The sequence below is a fragment of the Anneissia japonica genome, unplaced genomic scaffold (assembly GCF_011630105.1).
Source record: "Anneissia japonica isolate Jap-2015-1 unplaced genomic scaffold, ASM1163010v1 scaffold287736_len1891122_cov214, whole genome shotgun sequence".
Taxonomy (NCBI): domain Eukaryota; kingdom Metazoa; phylum Echinodermata; class Crinoidea; order Comatulida; family Comatulidae; genus Anneissia; species Anneissia japonica.
The window spans coordinates 1,463,428-1,479,446 of NW_022756106.1; the positions used below are offsets into that span (position 1 = coordinate 1,463,428).

Consider the following 16,019-nt stretch of genomic DNA (forward strand, 5'->3'; position numbering starts at 1 on the left):
AATTATTCAGATGTCTACGATGATAAATGTAAGCCTGCTGAAGGAAGGTTGGAAACTGATTAAGCCCCACGGGCTCAAGATCAGTTTTAGTCATGGAAGAGTGTTGAAACACACATTACATTTAAATATGAGCTATAACCACCAATAATTACATTCTTCTTTGAGAAGAACTTGCCAACGTTCTTCCCAAGATATATGTGTGGATTATGGTAATAATTAAATGTATGCCAACTCCTACAATATCTGTATAATAATCTGACAAATGCTTCTAATCCCATTTAAGAGTATGCTTTGTCATACTTCACAGTAATGGCTGTCAAAATACCTGACAAGCATTCTAAAATTACATTTAAGGAAACCTATTATGTTTGGTTTTTTTTCAGTTTTTTTAACCATGCCTTCTGATAAATACTAAGTTGCATGGTAGTACAAAGGTGGAGGTGGGATCAGTATTCAAGTATTATCAACACCAGAAAAAAAAATCCCTAAGCCTCATAATGAGGACTAACCAATCTGTTTTTTTACTATTTAGACTTACAAATTGAATGTTACAGCTACTCTCGAATGGTTATCTGTGAACTAATGAAAATGGGCATCTACCCGCTTATTAACCTGGATGTTTCATGACCTGGAATTTGTTTTATGTAACTCTGCTGTGGGTGTTTTTAGCAGCCTCAACATTTTGTAACTGGTCAGGGTATTTCAGGTCTCAAAGTCGCTGGATTGTTAGACATCTGTGGTAGAGTTGTAGGGGGTCTGGGTTCTGGAAGATCCTGGTTACAAAATGTTGTCATTCCCATATTCAATGTATAAAATGTATCTATATGTTTTCTTTATGTTGTACAGTTATTAAGTTAGTGGTAGAATTATGGTACTGTATTTTTACTTGCTTTCCAATTTGTTAACTTATACTAGTTAATTTTTTGGTTCTTTCCTACACAGACTTTTGTTTTATTATAACCTCAATCCATTTTATCCATATACAGGTATTGCAAAAATTTAACTTATATAAGATTAGGTTTTGCAACTAAAATTTTCTGATTTTCACTAAAAAGGTCATCTTGCAATACTCAACAAACATGATTAAATCTAATACCCTAATGTTCTATTATTAACAAATATTTTCACTCTTATATATTTCAATGTAATTATAATAATTTATGATGTACTCATCAGTTGAATTTATAATGTTAATTTATTTATAACCTATCTTTAAATGTTAACCCTCTCTTGTTCTTTATATTTTTGTATTTTTAACAAGTGAAGCTTGAAAGTATTTACTTACCAAACTAAAAGCAATTTAGTTTGGTTAGGTAAAATTATAGTATATTTGTTTTTATATTTATTATTTTCATTTCATTTTCAATAAACTTTGAGTGACTTTTCCCTCAAAAAATGAAATCAACTTCTAGACTCATTATAATGTATAAGGAGAAGAGTTATATTTAGTTGAGAAAAATCCTTGAATAAGCTGGATTTGACAGAAAACATGTTAACCACCAAGAGACAGCTCCAGATAAGGAACAACATTAATGCATACCTCCTTGCGAACAAACAGTGTTGTCGTTGATGAAGTCCAAAATTGATTGATCAACTTGACTGGCATCGGCTTCGTCCGAAGAACAGTCTGCACCACTTTCAACATCAGCCTCCAAGTCTAACAGGTCAAAGGTTGGATTCTATAAAAAAAAGTTTTCAGTTTATTCACCATACTGTAATACCATAATTCTATCTATAAAATTTCAAGTTTTATAACTGAAGTTAAATAGACAAAAATTGTTAAAATGTGTTTTATAAATTAAAAAATTCTTCCTGGCAAACACTTTAAAGCCCTCTCCAGTCTATCAAATTTTATTTGACAAAAACATGTGACATGCCTAAATATGGTCATGATGACATCACATCATGACCATATATAAGCACATCATGACTATATAAGTATATTAAGCATACAACAGTTTAATAGTCTGGACAGAGTTTTAAATATTTGTCTGTCAGATTAAACTGTGTCTGTTCAGACTTTTTCTGATGATGTTACTGAAATAATATTTCTGAATCAGTCATACCACTGTGATCTAACCATCTGTGATGATGTCACTCATTCTACACTTTATTATGCAGCTGATGAAATAGGATCATCTAATATAACCAATCAGGTGCAAAAACTACAAACATGTTCACTCTGTTAGTACTTAAAATGGCTCATAAAAGAAAACACAATTTTCCTAAAATAGTACTAATATATAACTTATGCTAATACATGCAATAAATGTAATTAACTGTAACATATTTTGCTAAGTCTTTTTAAGCCTTGAGCTTTTAATTCTGTAAATTCAAAATGTATAAATAAATTTCTTTTATAGATTGTTTGCATATGATGTAATATATCTTATAATATTTTTGTATTGAATGTACTTATTATATAATATATTGATTTTGTAATTACAACAATTTCAGCTTAATTTTAAAATAAAAATATAATAATAATAACACTTACACTGCCACGACCAACATTACCATTACTAATACAATGCAACTTCATTTATCAATGTACAAATCATACATTTTGGGTTGGCTCTTATTTGTGAAATGCTAAAATGTAAAAACATACAGCACACAAACATGTGACGCCTATAATAATAATGATGATAATAACAAAAATAATAACATTTGGATACATATACAACTACCTGCAGCCACCATCACTAACTACTAACAATAATCATAATAATGATGATTAAAAAAAAAACAATAAAAGCTTCTGTATATAAAGAAAGTGTAAATTTATACAAAGCCTAAGCCAAAGGCCTTGCCTGGGTATCTACTTTTAATGGACTACATCTTCATTCAGAATTTACATTTATGAGGTTAATCATCCAAATATTATAATGGCCTCCTTTTGCAATGATTTCAAGAGAATATAGACACTAAAAACCACAATAAGGTTCAGCCCCCGAGCAATTGTATGTGAGCCAACGGAAGAAATCTTTAGCAGACGAACTTTAGCAGGACTAAGGAAGATGGATGGTGAAGAAACCCCTTTTGTCAATTAATGTTGCAATTGCTTTGCAGATAAAGAGCAATTATTCTGCATGATTTCATTGTCATTACACGTAACCTGTGATGCTTTTAACATTTATTCATCAAATTGAACATTTCACATAATTAATTGATTTTTGTGGAAGCAACAAAATACCTGATGCAGAAGATGAGATCTTTATTATATGATGAAAATGAAATGGAGTAATTAATATAGTGGCTTCCCATAGGAATATTTACGATGGATTATGGCCCAGTTTCCAGGGAAAATTTGACAAATGGATGAAGATACACCATGGGAAGTTCCAGATAACAATAAAAAAAACTGGGGTGATGCAAAGCTGGTAGCTAGAGACAAAACTAATGGAGAGAGCATCTTGTCGCCTTATAGGATACTAGCCATAGGCTTAATAGCCAGCGAGCCGTCTGACCATGTTTTGGACGGCCAACAATTATTTAGGACGGCCACTTTTACCGTGATGCTTGATAATTGGGCCTAGTCTACCTTTAGCGAATTCTTTATATTCTTCAAATTTATCGAATGTTACATTAAACTAAAAACTAAATCATATTTACGTTTGATAAAAATGACCTTTATTGATTGAATGTACGTTGTTTTCATACCAATATTCAGTGGGGATTCCAAAAAAACGAGCCCCGCCGTTTGCTAGCTGGCTCCGCTTGGATGGCAAAAAAAAAGAAGATTGCTTAAACTTAAAAAAAAAAAAAACAATCTTGTTCTTTATAGACAGTAGCAACTTTTAATACAAGTTTCAAGATGGAACTCTTATTTATGTGGTCAGCGCAATTGGTTGGTCGTTAACATCTTCAAAAAAGCTCCACTTTTTCCAAATTTGAACCCCTCCAAAAAAATCCTAGTTATGGGCCTGCTATTTTAACTTTGCATTTTCAGCTCTCCAGCTGAAATACAAGGAGAGTAGCGATGGGAATTGAGGGACCAAGAGATCTCCAAGGTTTAGTGCACACACTATCGATACCACCAGTTTAGCCGACTGAGCTATGCTGCTCTACAGAATCCATATTACAGCAGCTAATAGGCGAAGATTTGACTACTAATGGCAAAAAAACTTATCAAACACAGATATATTTTTATTTTTATGTTATACTGAGAGAAAACGCTTCAAATGCTACAGGAAATATTTGTAACATGCAGTAGGGGTGGGGTGGAGTGCCACCCACTGAATCTGCCACTTGTTAATCAAAATATGCTCAAGCAAACTCACTATGTTTTGTCAAAAGATTTATGCTGCTCTACAGAATCCATAGTACAGCAGTTAATAGACGAAGATTTGACTACTAATGGCAAAAAAACTTATCAAACACAGACATATTTTTATTTTTATGTTATACTGAGAGAAAACGCTTCAAATGCTACAGGAAATATTTGTAACAAGCAGTAGGGGTGCGGTGGAGTGCCACCCACTGGATCTGCCACTTGTTAATCAAAATATGCTCAAGCAAACTCACTATGTTTTGTCAAAAGATTTAGTTTGAAGCTGTTAGCTTTTGTGTGTGGAGGGTGAGAAGTACAAAGAAGAAGTTAGGCCCTAGAGATCACACTAATAATTAGAAAACATTACTTCTAGCCAACCTGAACTATGATAAATTACACATAAGGTTTATGTGGTGTAACATTCACATAATCTGCATGCTAGAAATCAAATTAAGAACGACTTATTTATATTTGACTGAACACAATTAGAGACTCAAATGTAATTGCAGAAGATGAAGTGTCAAATTAGTGACACAGTCAGTGGCCTAATATGCTTTGTTTATAATGGACCAAGCTCAGGGGAGGACGGGCTATGCCCGACTAGCTGTTCATCTTTATATATATATATATATATATATATATATATGAATGTTGTTATATATGTATGCTGTCTCTTATACACATCTAGATGTGTATAAGAGACAGTATATATAGGCATATCATGACTATAGCATGAATAAAACATTTCATAGGAGTTCAGAAGTACAGTAAACGTAAACTTGATATTGAACGAATCGGTACTAATTCATGTTCTGCATCCTAATCAATATCATTTCCATTTGATATTCCATGGTATCGATCGCTAGCAAACAGATGTGCTGCTGGATTAAACAATCAATACAAACGGGAGTGAATTCAAAAACAACATTCACTGGAATAATGGCGTCACCACATGTTTGGAAGCTGTGTTGAAAAGGGGAAATAGTAATAGAGGGCGCTCTTTGGTTAGGTAATTACTATATTACACCTTGAAAAGTTACCGTTGTATATAATACATATTGAGGACATAAAAGATTAAATTAATTGAATTGTTTATTGTTTTCATGACGTTTCTGTGTTTAAATATACATTGGTAACATGTAGATTTGGATGCTACGTACATTATGAAGTACTCTCCCAGATACTTAGTACAGTATGTGTTTCATAGGTGTTTGATCAAATGGCCAATGTATTGATGTCAAGCTCATGCAGGCCTTCACTTAATGTGTATATGGATACACTTACTATTATTCATCAAATGAAGGTTTCAATTTCATATACCTAAAAGTAACCAGAATTATTTGTAACATACAGTATAGAAACATGATCACATTACACCAACTTTGAAAGATGATGGTTTTAGTTTGGACATTTCATGGATTAATTTCCACACTTTCTAGTTTCAGATTTTTCATGTTCCCATCTCTAGTGCCTTCAGCACTTCTTAAAAGGATATGTGCACTATATAAATCTTATTTATTATTACTATTATTATCATCATCATCATCATCATTATTACTATTATTATTATTATTATTATTATTATTGTTATTATTTATCTTACTAAAACCTACCATAAGGGGAACTTAGACAATGGAGAAATTAGAGAACTGAAAAAAATGACGTTAAGGGGAAAATAACACAACAGATATTCCCCTTAAGCCAGATTTAGTGAAATTATTATTATTATTATTATTATTATTATTATTAAAAACTTACCATTTTATATTACACCTGTATTTCCCTGCACTCTAAGTAGGCTTCAGTGGATAAAGTTACATAATGCACATGAATTTTTATTAAATTAATCATTATTATAGTTATATTATCCAAGTCTTATGAAAAATGAGATGAACAGCTGTTGAAACTATCCACTATAGAAAGATACATCTTAAAAGTTGCACTTAACTATAAATGAAGAGGGAAGCCCACTTTTCATTTAAGTATCGGTTACTTCTTTTTATTGCCATTTTAAGTTACACTGATATGATAGCATTACAGCCCACATCATTTAAAGTGGCACTGTAGCTTGGTATTTATCTTCCAATTCCAGAGTCTTGGGTTCAAATCCTGTTAAGCTCTGTCCAGATTATCAAATGTTACAACAAAAAAAAAGTATGCCCATATATATAGTCATGATGTGCTTATATGGCCATGATGTGATGTTATCATGACCATATTTAGGCATTTTCCCAAAACTGAAAGGTCCACTGATGAATCTCAGATAAGATAATATAATACATACTCCAAGTATCGAAATGCACGCCATCGTGCCTGGATTCAATATTTCGACATTAATTATGTCACCATCAGGAAATGATGATATAAGGCCAATAAACAAAAAAACTTGTGTTGGCCACGTTTTGGAAAAATCCAAAAAATGGGGTAGGTCGGTAGGAAAAATAAAATGGCGACTCTGAATTTCGAAGATTTTGGGTCGGTCGGCGTGGCTAACACAATAATTTTTTTTATTTGGCCTAATTAATGTCCAAATAATGATGATGACATAATTAATGTCGCAATATTGAATCACGACACGATGGTGTGCATTTCGATACTTGAAGTATCTATTATACTATTTATATTTAGGTATGTCGCATGTTTGTGTCAACTGAGATTTGATGGTATAAACAGGGTTTTATATTAGGATTTTTTGTATAACTAAAAAAAACACACCCTCATAAATGTACTGTAGTTTGAGTGGTTGTTTTTTGAGTTTATATATGCAGTCCTATATAGATTAAAACATTCTGAAATAAAAGTTGAATTGAATAAAATAGACAGCTGGATGTGAAAAAAAAAATACAATAAATCCTATTTTGAAATTAATCCATCTTTACATACATAACATTTAAGCACATTACAATTTCCTCATATAATTGGCCTTGGCCTTATTTATAAAGGGACACACCTGGTGATAGTTTTATTAGGATACTAAAACTTTTATAGAACACTGTCTTTTTTTCTTTTTTTTTAAGCAACAGACAGTTATATATATTGAGCTGTTCTATTCTTCCGCATTGGACAATAATCTTTGCCTTCGGTCATAACAACTCCTTGATTAATAAAATTCCTACAGTAGCAAAACAAATTACAGCAAGCATGCTGATGCATTTCAAAATAGAAAATACTTCACAGCAGAAGAGAGAGTAAAGCATACACAATACCAGTATGGTAACAACTACTCAGTAAACAGTCAAGCACATCAATTATCCGCCAGACTAGACCTGAGGCAGACGGAATAATTAAATTAAAAAACATATATGCTAATGTTTTAAAATACAATATCATTATTAAATGTATATATTATCATTAATAATATTATTAATATTAATAATATATAATATGAAATGATGAGAATAAAACTAAAAACACTGAGAAAAAAAACAATGAAGGCACCAAATCGTCGGGGAATAAACAAAAATATAGAAAGATGTTAGTCAGTAGACAAAGAGCGTCACTATACGGTAATACATCAATTATTAGTCCCATTCACATAGTAATTTAGTCAACACTGGAACTGTCAACCTTGCATATATCATATTTTATCCTTTCAGTGTTCTGCTCTGTTCTCTAATGCAGGCCCATATATTTTTATATCTTCTATTAGATATAATAGTATGTAACCACTGAAATGCAAAGGAAATTATGAAAAAGCATCTAAGGAGCAGGAATATTTGGCAAAACATTTCACCAATTTTTCAATGAAAAAAACCCAAAAAAAACACATTTAGATGATGGTTATTTCATGGTTCTTGTAAAGTTTGTGTATTTGTATTAGTTCATTAATTTTCATTATGTACATTACAGTTTCATATATAACTTTATTACGCAATTTATCAATTGATTTTCATTCATTTTTCGTTCTTTAGTTTCCATTCTATACTACATTACAGTTTTTGCAATTTATCAATTAATTTTCATTATTTACTTAATCAATTAATTTTCATTAAATAGTTCTTTTTCTTTAGTTTCCATTATATACTATATTACAGTTTCATGATGCAATTTATCAATTGATTTTCATAATACACTTCATTATTTACTTAATTCATGTATTTTCATTACATAGTTTTATATATTTCCTTTAGTTTCCATTATATACTACATTACGGTTTCATTAATTAGTTTCATGATGCAATTTATCAATTAATTTTCATTATACACTTCATTATTTACATTATTCATTTATAATTATTATACAGTTTTATTTTTTTTTCTTTATTTTCTATTCTATACTACATTACAGTTTCATTATATAGTTTCATTTACATTACAGTTTCATTATATAGTTTCATGATACAATTTATCAACTGATTTTCATTATACACTTAATTATTTACATGATTCATTTTTTTCTCTAGTTTCCATTCTATTATATTAATGAATTTCAATTACAGTATATAGTTTTACTATAAATTATTATAGTTACACTATATACTTTTATTCATTCATTAAAATGTTACTAGTTTAGAATTATATCAATGACAGTAATAAAAGATTTTAAACGATTTAAAGGCTACCAAAAAGGACCAGGAGAGGTGCCAGCGGTGGGCTGGGGCCAGGGCCCCCCGTCGGGGGATTAAACACATGACAGAATTCAAAATAAAGTTACATATGGAAGTACACTCAGCCTAGACATACAAGCATAATCTATATTATATACATGTTATCTGACAAATGCTTCTCAATGCTGTAGAGTTGAGTTGCTATTTTTAACAGCTTGACCATTTTTTTCAGTCCATTACTGCCTGCATTATTTATTGTATTTTACTGTAATGATACAGAATTCCCAAGACTTATTTTACAAGCATTTTTTTTAAAAACGTACATCTCAATTTTGTAGCCACGATTAAATATAATTTTCTGCTGAATGATAAACTGTGTAAGAGGCAAAATAACATCTGATGTGATTTCTTTATTTGCTATCATAAAAACATAGAAAGATTAAAAAGTTGGACATCAGAATACAATACAGCATAAAATATTTTAAAAATTACTATAAAAAGATAAAGCATAAAGACATAAAAAGGTCAGAAGATTTTTTTTTATTCCAATGATGAAAGTTTAATTGAAACAAGTCATTCTGGGGTTTTAATTTTGATTGCAATATCAACAATGGTTTATTAAGCTGCTTTTTGACTTATAAACAAGAACACATTAATTAATGTTGTCTGCTGAGACAAAAAAAGTATGCCTGGCTTCGTTTTGTAGCTTTTCAAATATAAGACTTAAGAAGGTTGTGACAGCTTCATTTGGATGTAATAAACATGTCCTTAGCTCTTAATGTCAATACATGGCAATTGTTTTATTTTTAGTAGGCAGTGATATTAATCGTAAAACACTGTCTCTGATGGCTAGGTTATTGTCTTTACTACTGTTATGGATAAACATCAAACTTACTTATCTGGTCTTTAGATAAAAATCTACATTAATCATGTATTTCATCTATATTTGAGCACCTTCTGTTACAAATAAATTAAAGATTTGGAAATATAAATGAAAATCAGGATTTATGCTGGCATTATGTTTCATATTGCGGGGTCAATGCAAGACCAGCAAAAAGAAAATCACAATGATAATAAATACCTGTGTTTGATCTATATAGGATGTAAAAATGTGAAAAAATGTAAACTACGCACAAAGTGTTCTTGCTTTGGATGTGAAAGGAAACAAAAAAAAAATATTTTTCTGGCAAAATATTTTTCATTATTGTGTTAATCTTACCACACATTTCATGTTCACTTTTCAATTATGCCAGCTTAATGGAACTGGCCACCTGTCTTGTTGACATGCACCCTCTATTGATTTTTAGATAGAGCACCTCTGGGCAATCCCCTAAAGGGGTTTCCCCCAAATTGAAACAAGCAATGAGCGACATGACAGCTGGTATTTGTCTTTGGCAACTTTAAGTGTGTTGACAACACATAAGACGTTGGGTCGATTCCATGTCAATTTTTTTCTTTCACAAAATTAATACAATTTTGCCAGAGAGGTTACCAAGGAAATAAACTTTTTTGTTCAATGGTATAAAATTAACTACATAGCAGATGCATAGTCTGGGGTGGGGAAAGTGACAAGATATATTCTCCAGTATTCCTCTCTCTCTTGTCTTTTATTGGTCATTTAAATTGGTGATAGATGATCTTTTCTTTAAATACATTTTATTACACTTTGAATGTGCACAAAATGCGCTGGCTCTAAAGCATTGTCCTGGGCTTAAACCTACTGTAGCACTGACCCTGAACCCCATTTTTCTAATTCTGGCTATTGGCCTAGTTAATTCACTTACTTTATCTCTTCTGTGCTTTATATTTCTAGAATTTGTTTCAACTCTTTTTCGATGAACCGGTGTGGTAAGCCTTTTACGGACATCTAAAAAAAAAACAACAAATAAATTAACATTACAGTAAATGAAGTAGACTTAAAGGAAATATAGGCTTCTGTGGTATAATTATCTAATAGCCTAAAGTCAGTATTATATATTTAGCAATAACTGTACTACCAAATGTAAAATTATTCTAGTGGCTTAGTATTGAAGCTATAAAGATATTTTTTAGTTTCAATTACTAATAGATTTTGTACGAATGTTCTAAGCAATTACTAGCACATTTATACTGAAATGTACATTTATTCTATTTTGAATCAAACTACAAACACTTTTTTCAGTTGGATATTTTGCAATTATTATTAGGTTTTGTATGTTTGTATATAAACTGGAGTGTTCGCCCTCAATATCAGGGGTCTCAAGCGTCCAGAGTGGATTGAGACGGCTTCCCACATGAAAGCAAAAATCTCCCGGAAACTAACCCATCAAATTCATTATATTTACTGTACATGTTTTCACTACTGACTGGGAATTTCTCTTAGTTTCATAATTAGCAATTCCTTTTCAATTACGGTATCTTAACATTCACAAAATTTGCTCTCACAAAACGTCACTCTCACTCTGTTCTCCGAGACCGCCACTGGTTTTCCACTGACTTACACATTAAGTTCAAGATCTTGCTACTTACTTTCAAAGCACTTCTGTTTAAGCAACCTATCTACATTCATCAGCTTATTGGCCTCGTGTAAATAAAAAAAAACAAAAAAACATTTTCTACTTAAAAATTTTCAATTGTTTTAAAATTTACCAGTAAAGTCTTGAAAATCTTCATCATCATTTAACTTATTAAGCAAAGTAGATGACAGACCTGACTTTTTCAGTAACCTTTGACCCAAAGGACTGGGCAATTCATCATTGCTTATCTGTGACGAAAATAACATTAATATTATCAAGCAAAGTGTTATAATTATATGCCACTAACAAAATGCATTACTATTATATGTTATAGGTACGTTTTTTTCTAAATGATATAACAAATGATTGGGAATTTTGAGCACTGACATACCAGCAAATGGCCATGTATGCTTGATGTTTTATGGAGAGCTATTTTTGTAGAGCACAGTACTGTTTTATCAGGTGCATAGTTAACAAATTCAGAGAGGGTGCCAGGGAATAATTCTAGGTCTGCTTGGATGAAGCTATAACATTATTGTACTCTCAATACCCTTTTAATTATACCAGCATTTTACAGATTATTTTCATTGATGTTAAACTATAATTACATCTCCTCAAGTTTAATAACATTGGGATAGTTCAGGTTACAGAATATCATGTAACACATGTGACTAATAATGAGAATCTGAGTACTTCAGAATTACCTTATCATCATCACTGTCACTGGACACAACGATGAATTTTGACCTTTTCGCTGGTTTGATTGGCGTTTTAAATACGGGAGATGATAGCACATTCTTCTTGTTTCTCCTTTTTGTTTGAATTTCATCTTCACTATCATCAGCAATCTCATCATCTTCTTCATAATTTTTACCTATAAGCTGCGCATTAGGACCTTGAAGCATCATAAATATGATATTCTTAAAAATTTTATATTCAGATTTTGGAAATATTAGACATAAATCATCATGATAATTTGTATGAAAAGGGAATTTGAAAAAAAACAAACAAAATGTATTGACCCAATACACTCTGACTACAGTTCAGTTGTTTTTACTAACTGCCCTTTGAGGGCAATCAAGTATACAGTCTTTGATTTTTCTATATGACATTCTTAATTATGAAATATTTAAGAAATGAAGAGAAATAACCTTAATAATATTAACAATAATAATATTAATATGAAATAATACAGGTATCCATCCCAATTAAAGACCACGTGTGGGATGATATTTCCATGGTCTTTAGGAGCTTTGGTCTCTAATTAAAATAATAAAGATAAAGGATACTTTGGGGTTACAGAAACATGGTCTTTAATTGGAGGGAGACCTGTAATAATAAAATGCATCATTTATATAGCAAGCTATTCTGAGGTTGAGTGACTTTTAGCGACAAAAAACACATTCAGAGAGAAACTAAACAAAAATCGAGAGCTTCCATGAGGAAGCTCGCAATTACCTTTTGTTACAGAATCAGATTTATATTTCAAAGTTCTGCAGACAATGCCGTCATTAGCTGCCACATCCAAGTCTTTTGTAAGCACTTTCCTTTTCTTCTGACTATCATTTTTCCAAGATGGGAATGAATTACTCTTCCTTTTAATTCCTTTACTTTCAATGTCACTTCCTTTATGATAATTCTTTTCATCAAGAAGCATTGAAGTTTGCGGAATACATTTCACCTGTTTTTTTGCATCAGGTGCATCATTGCTTGCAGCTAAAAAATTCAGTCCTTTGCCTTCACCACCGGACTGCAATTTACTGTGTGTCAGTAAACTGTTTGGTCTGAAATTGGTTGAATCTGTACAGGACTGTAGTGTGGAAAGTGACGATGTCTGGCAGGAATCTGAATACACGGTATCACAATACCATTCTGAAGACGCCACAGGGACATTTGACGTGCCCTTCAGCAGTAACTGCTTAGGTGTAGAAGATTTTGAATCAAAGATACTTGTTGATTCAAAGTCATCTATATTCTTTTGCAGTTTTTGATTAACAGGTTTCATAGGTATTTTCCCTAGCAACAACTGACTTGGTTGAGATCTTAAAGACTGATTGTTGAATTTGGCAGGTGTTGGCGGAATTATATCATCATCATCATCATCATCATCGTCATCGTCGTCATTTAAAAAGTCATCAAGATCAAACTGAAGATCAAATTCTTTGTAAGTTGAATCAGATTTTGTTTTAATATTTTCATCAATTACTATACTTTTATTTTCAACTTTTTCAGGTTCCTGGTTTTCATTTCCTAGCTGTGGGTACAATTCTTCAATCCCTTGAATTCCAACAGTTCTGTTGTTTATGAAATTCTCAGGAAACAAACAAGGACTAAAGCCTTGGGATTGCTCTGGTGAAGTCCTCTCTTGTTCAGGTAAAGTCTGCCTTTGTTCTGGTAAAGTCCTCTTCTGGTCAGGTAAAGTCTTCCTCTGATCTGGCAAAGTTCTCTTCTGTTCTGTTGAAGTTCTCTCAATTTTTGATGAAATCCTTTTCTGTTCCGGTAATGTTATCTTCTGTTCTGATAAAGTGATCTTTTGTACTGACTTACTACTATACAGTTTACTGCCAATTGATACATTCATGCCACCATTTGATTCCAAACATTCCTTACTGTCTTTGTTGATTGACTTAGATGAGATACATACTTTAGTCCTACATTCATCAAGCAATTCTCTATTATCAATCCAATTAAATAAGGCACTTTTAGGTGATATATCAGAGGTTACTCGTTTATCTATTTGGTGAGTAGCCTCTGCCTCTCCAGCAATCCCCTCTTTTTCTGTTGACTGGTTAATTTTCTCATCCTCGACATCTGACCAATCAAAATCCCATTCTGACTCCACATAGTTTTCCATCTCTGTGATCTCTTTTTCACTAATGTCAGCAGCACTCTTTTCATCAGAGATATTCTTGGAAGGGCTGACCTGAATAATGGAAATTCCTTCTGACACTTTACACCTTCCTGTCATCCTTACTCCTTCAGTATCCTCATCAGAGTGCTTTCTGTAACTTGTCTTACAGATTTCAATCAGTTTTTTAAAAGGCTTGTCTAAAGATTGTAAGTGGTCACCAATGGTTGGAATAGAAAGTTGACGACTTAATTCTAGATCATCAATATCATCAAGAAAGTCAAGACTGGATATGTTAGGAGCTGGTGGTGGAAAAAATGGCTTTTGAGAGATCTCATCGGCAAATGGCAGTGATCTTTTCTCAGTCCTTGCTTGTGTGCATGGAAATATAACTGATAAGTCACCATCATGTTGGTTATCAGGTAAGGGTTCTTTATGTGATAGGTCACAAGGTGGCAGGGTTTCATCAAGCTCCTCAACCTCTGGTGATTTACATAAAATCACTTCTGGTACTAATACTTTTTCACGTTTGTGCATCATGGCATTGTTGACAGCTGCTATCCCTTCATTCACATCATTTTTCTCTTTATGTCTGTTATTAGCCTTGCTTTTTAATAAATCACCTTTAAACTCAAAATCATCATCATCAGAATATTGCACAGGAGTTAAATGTTTGGTTTTCTTTTTCCTCTTTCCACCATTTTTTTGTCGAGGCTCAACATCCTCTTTACTGCTATTAGCACTTTCAGTATTATCTTTCACAAAATCATTATTCTTTGATGTTCTATCACCTCTCTCTTGGTTCACATCCAAATCATGGATCAAGTCCAACAGTGGTGTACTCTTATCTTGATTACCTGTAGAACAAGAGGCTCCTGTCTTTGACTTGCTTTTCAATACATCTTTTTCTGTCCTGTCATCCTTTCCACCTGAGTTCTTGTCCCCTGATGATGCACCATTGCTGTCTAACTGTTCATTAACACAAAACCTATGAATTCCTATTCTTGATTTTCTCTTCTTTATGATGTCATCTTTGTTTAAAAATGTCGCCATCTCCATGCCATAAACATCCTCGCCTTCAACAAATCCTTGTACTTCTATGAATTCCTCGACGTCCACAAAGTTTTTACAGCGTTTTGAATGGTCAACAAATTTAAATGGCTGTTTCTTTGTCTGCCATATTGACCACTCAGACAATGAAAATTCACTGGATGAAGTTTTCTGTTTCTATATAAAAAGAGCAAACATACAAACATGATACTCTACAGTCTTTTAATGAGGCGTAGACAGAGGAATTGTTTTTGGTCATGGAGATATATCTTGTCACTTAAAAAAAACTGAACCCATGACCCTTGGATTCAAAGACAATCATTTTAACTACAACTAAAGCACCACTTAATCATTGTTAATACATTAAAAAATATATTTGATAAGGTAACAGTCATGATTGATAAAGAGTATTGGTGACACAAATGACTTAACATTTACAAGGAGAAAGAGAAAACAATAATGGAAGGGTAGAAAATGGGGGGATGTAACATCAAGTAACAGAAGAGGTTGAATATTCATGATTATCCAATGGGGATATTTTGATTAAGGTCTAAAGGTAAAAATAAATTGTCTGCATTGATCTAAAAAACACAATCATGGACTTAATATGTCTGGTATAAATAATTCACCTTTTTGGATGTCTTGTCGCCAATGGTAAGGAATCTTCCACCTGATGGAATCGTCTTGATTTTGGCCTTCTGATGATCATCCAGTTTGTAATGCAGATTCCAAAACTTGAGTTCTTCTTCACTGAGGAATGCATCATTTTTCCGCTTCGGACCTATCCAAATAATAATAATAATGCT

At 32.2% G+C, this 16,019-nt stretch overlaps 1 protein-coding gene across 1 annotated transcript in view; it reads right to left on the minus strand.

Annotated features, from left to right (window-relative positions):
• The window catches only part of LOC117123924 (Fanconi anemia group M protein-like), a gene marked incomplete in the record, with an annotated part of 52,682 nt that overhangs the window by 29,237 nt on the left and 7,426 nt on the right, over positions 1-16,019 (minus strand). The window contains 6 exon segments of the mRNA XM_033270002.1: positions 1,541-1,679; positions 10,605-10,687; positions 11,449-11,563; positions 12,020-12,210; positions 12,774-15,390; positions 15,843-15,994. Of these exon segments, the coding sequence (XP_033125893.1) occupies positions 1,541-1,679; positions 10,605-10,687; positions 11,449-11,563; positions 12,020-12,210; positions 12,774-15,390; positions 15,843-15,994 (3,297 nt within the window).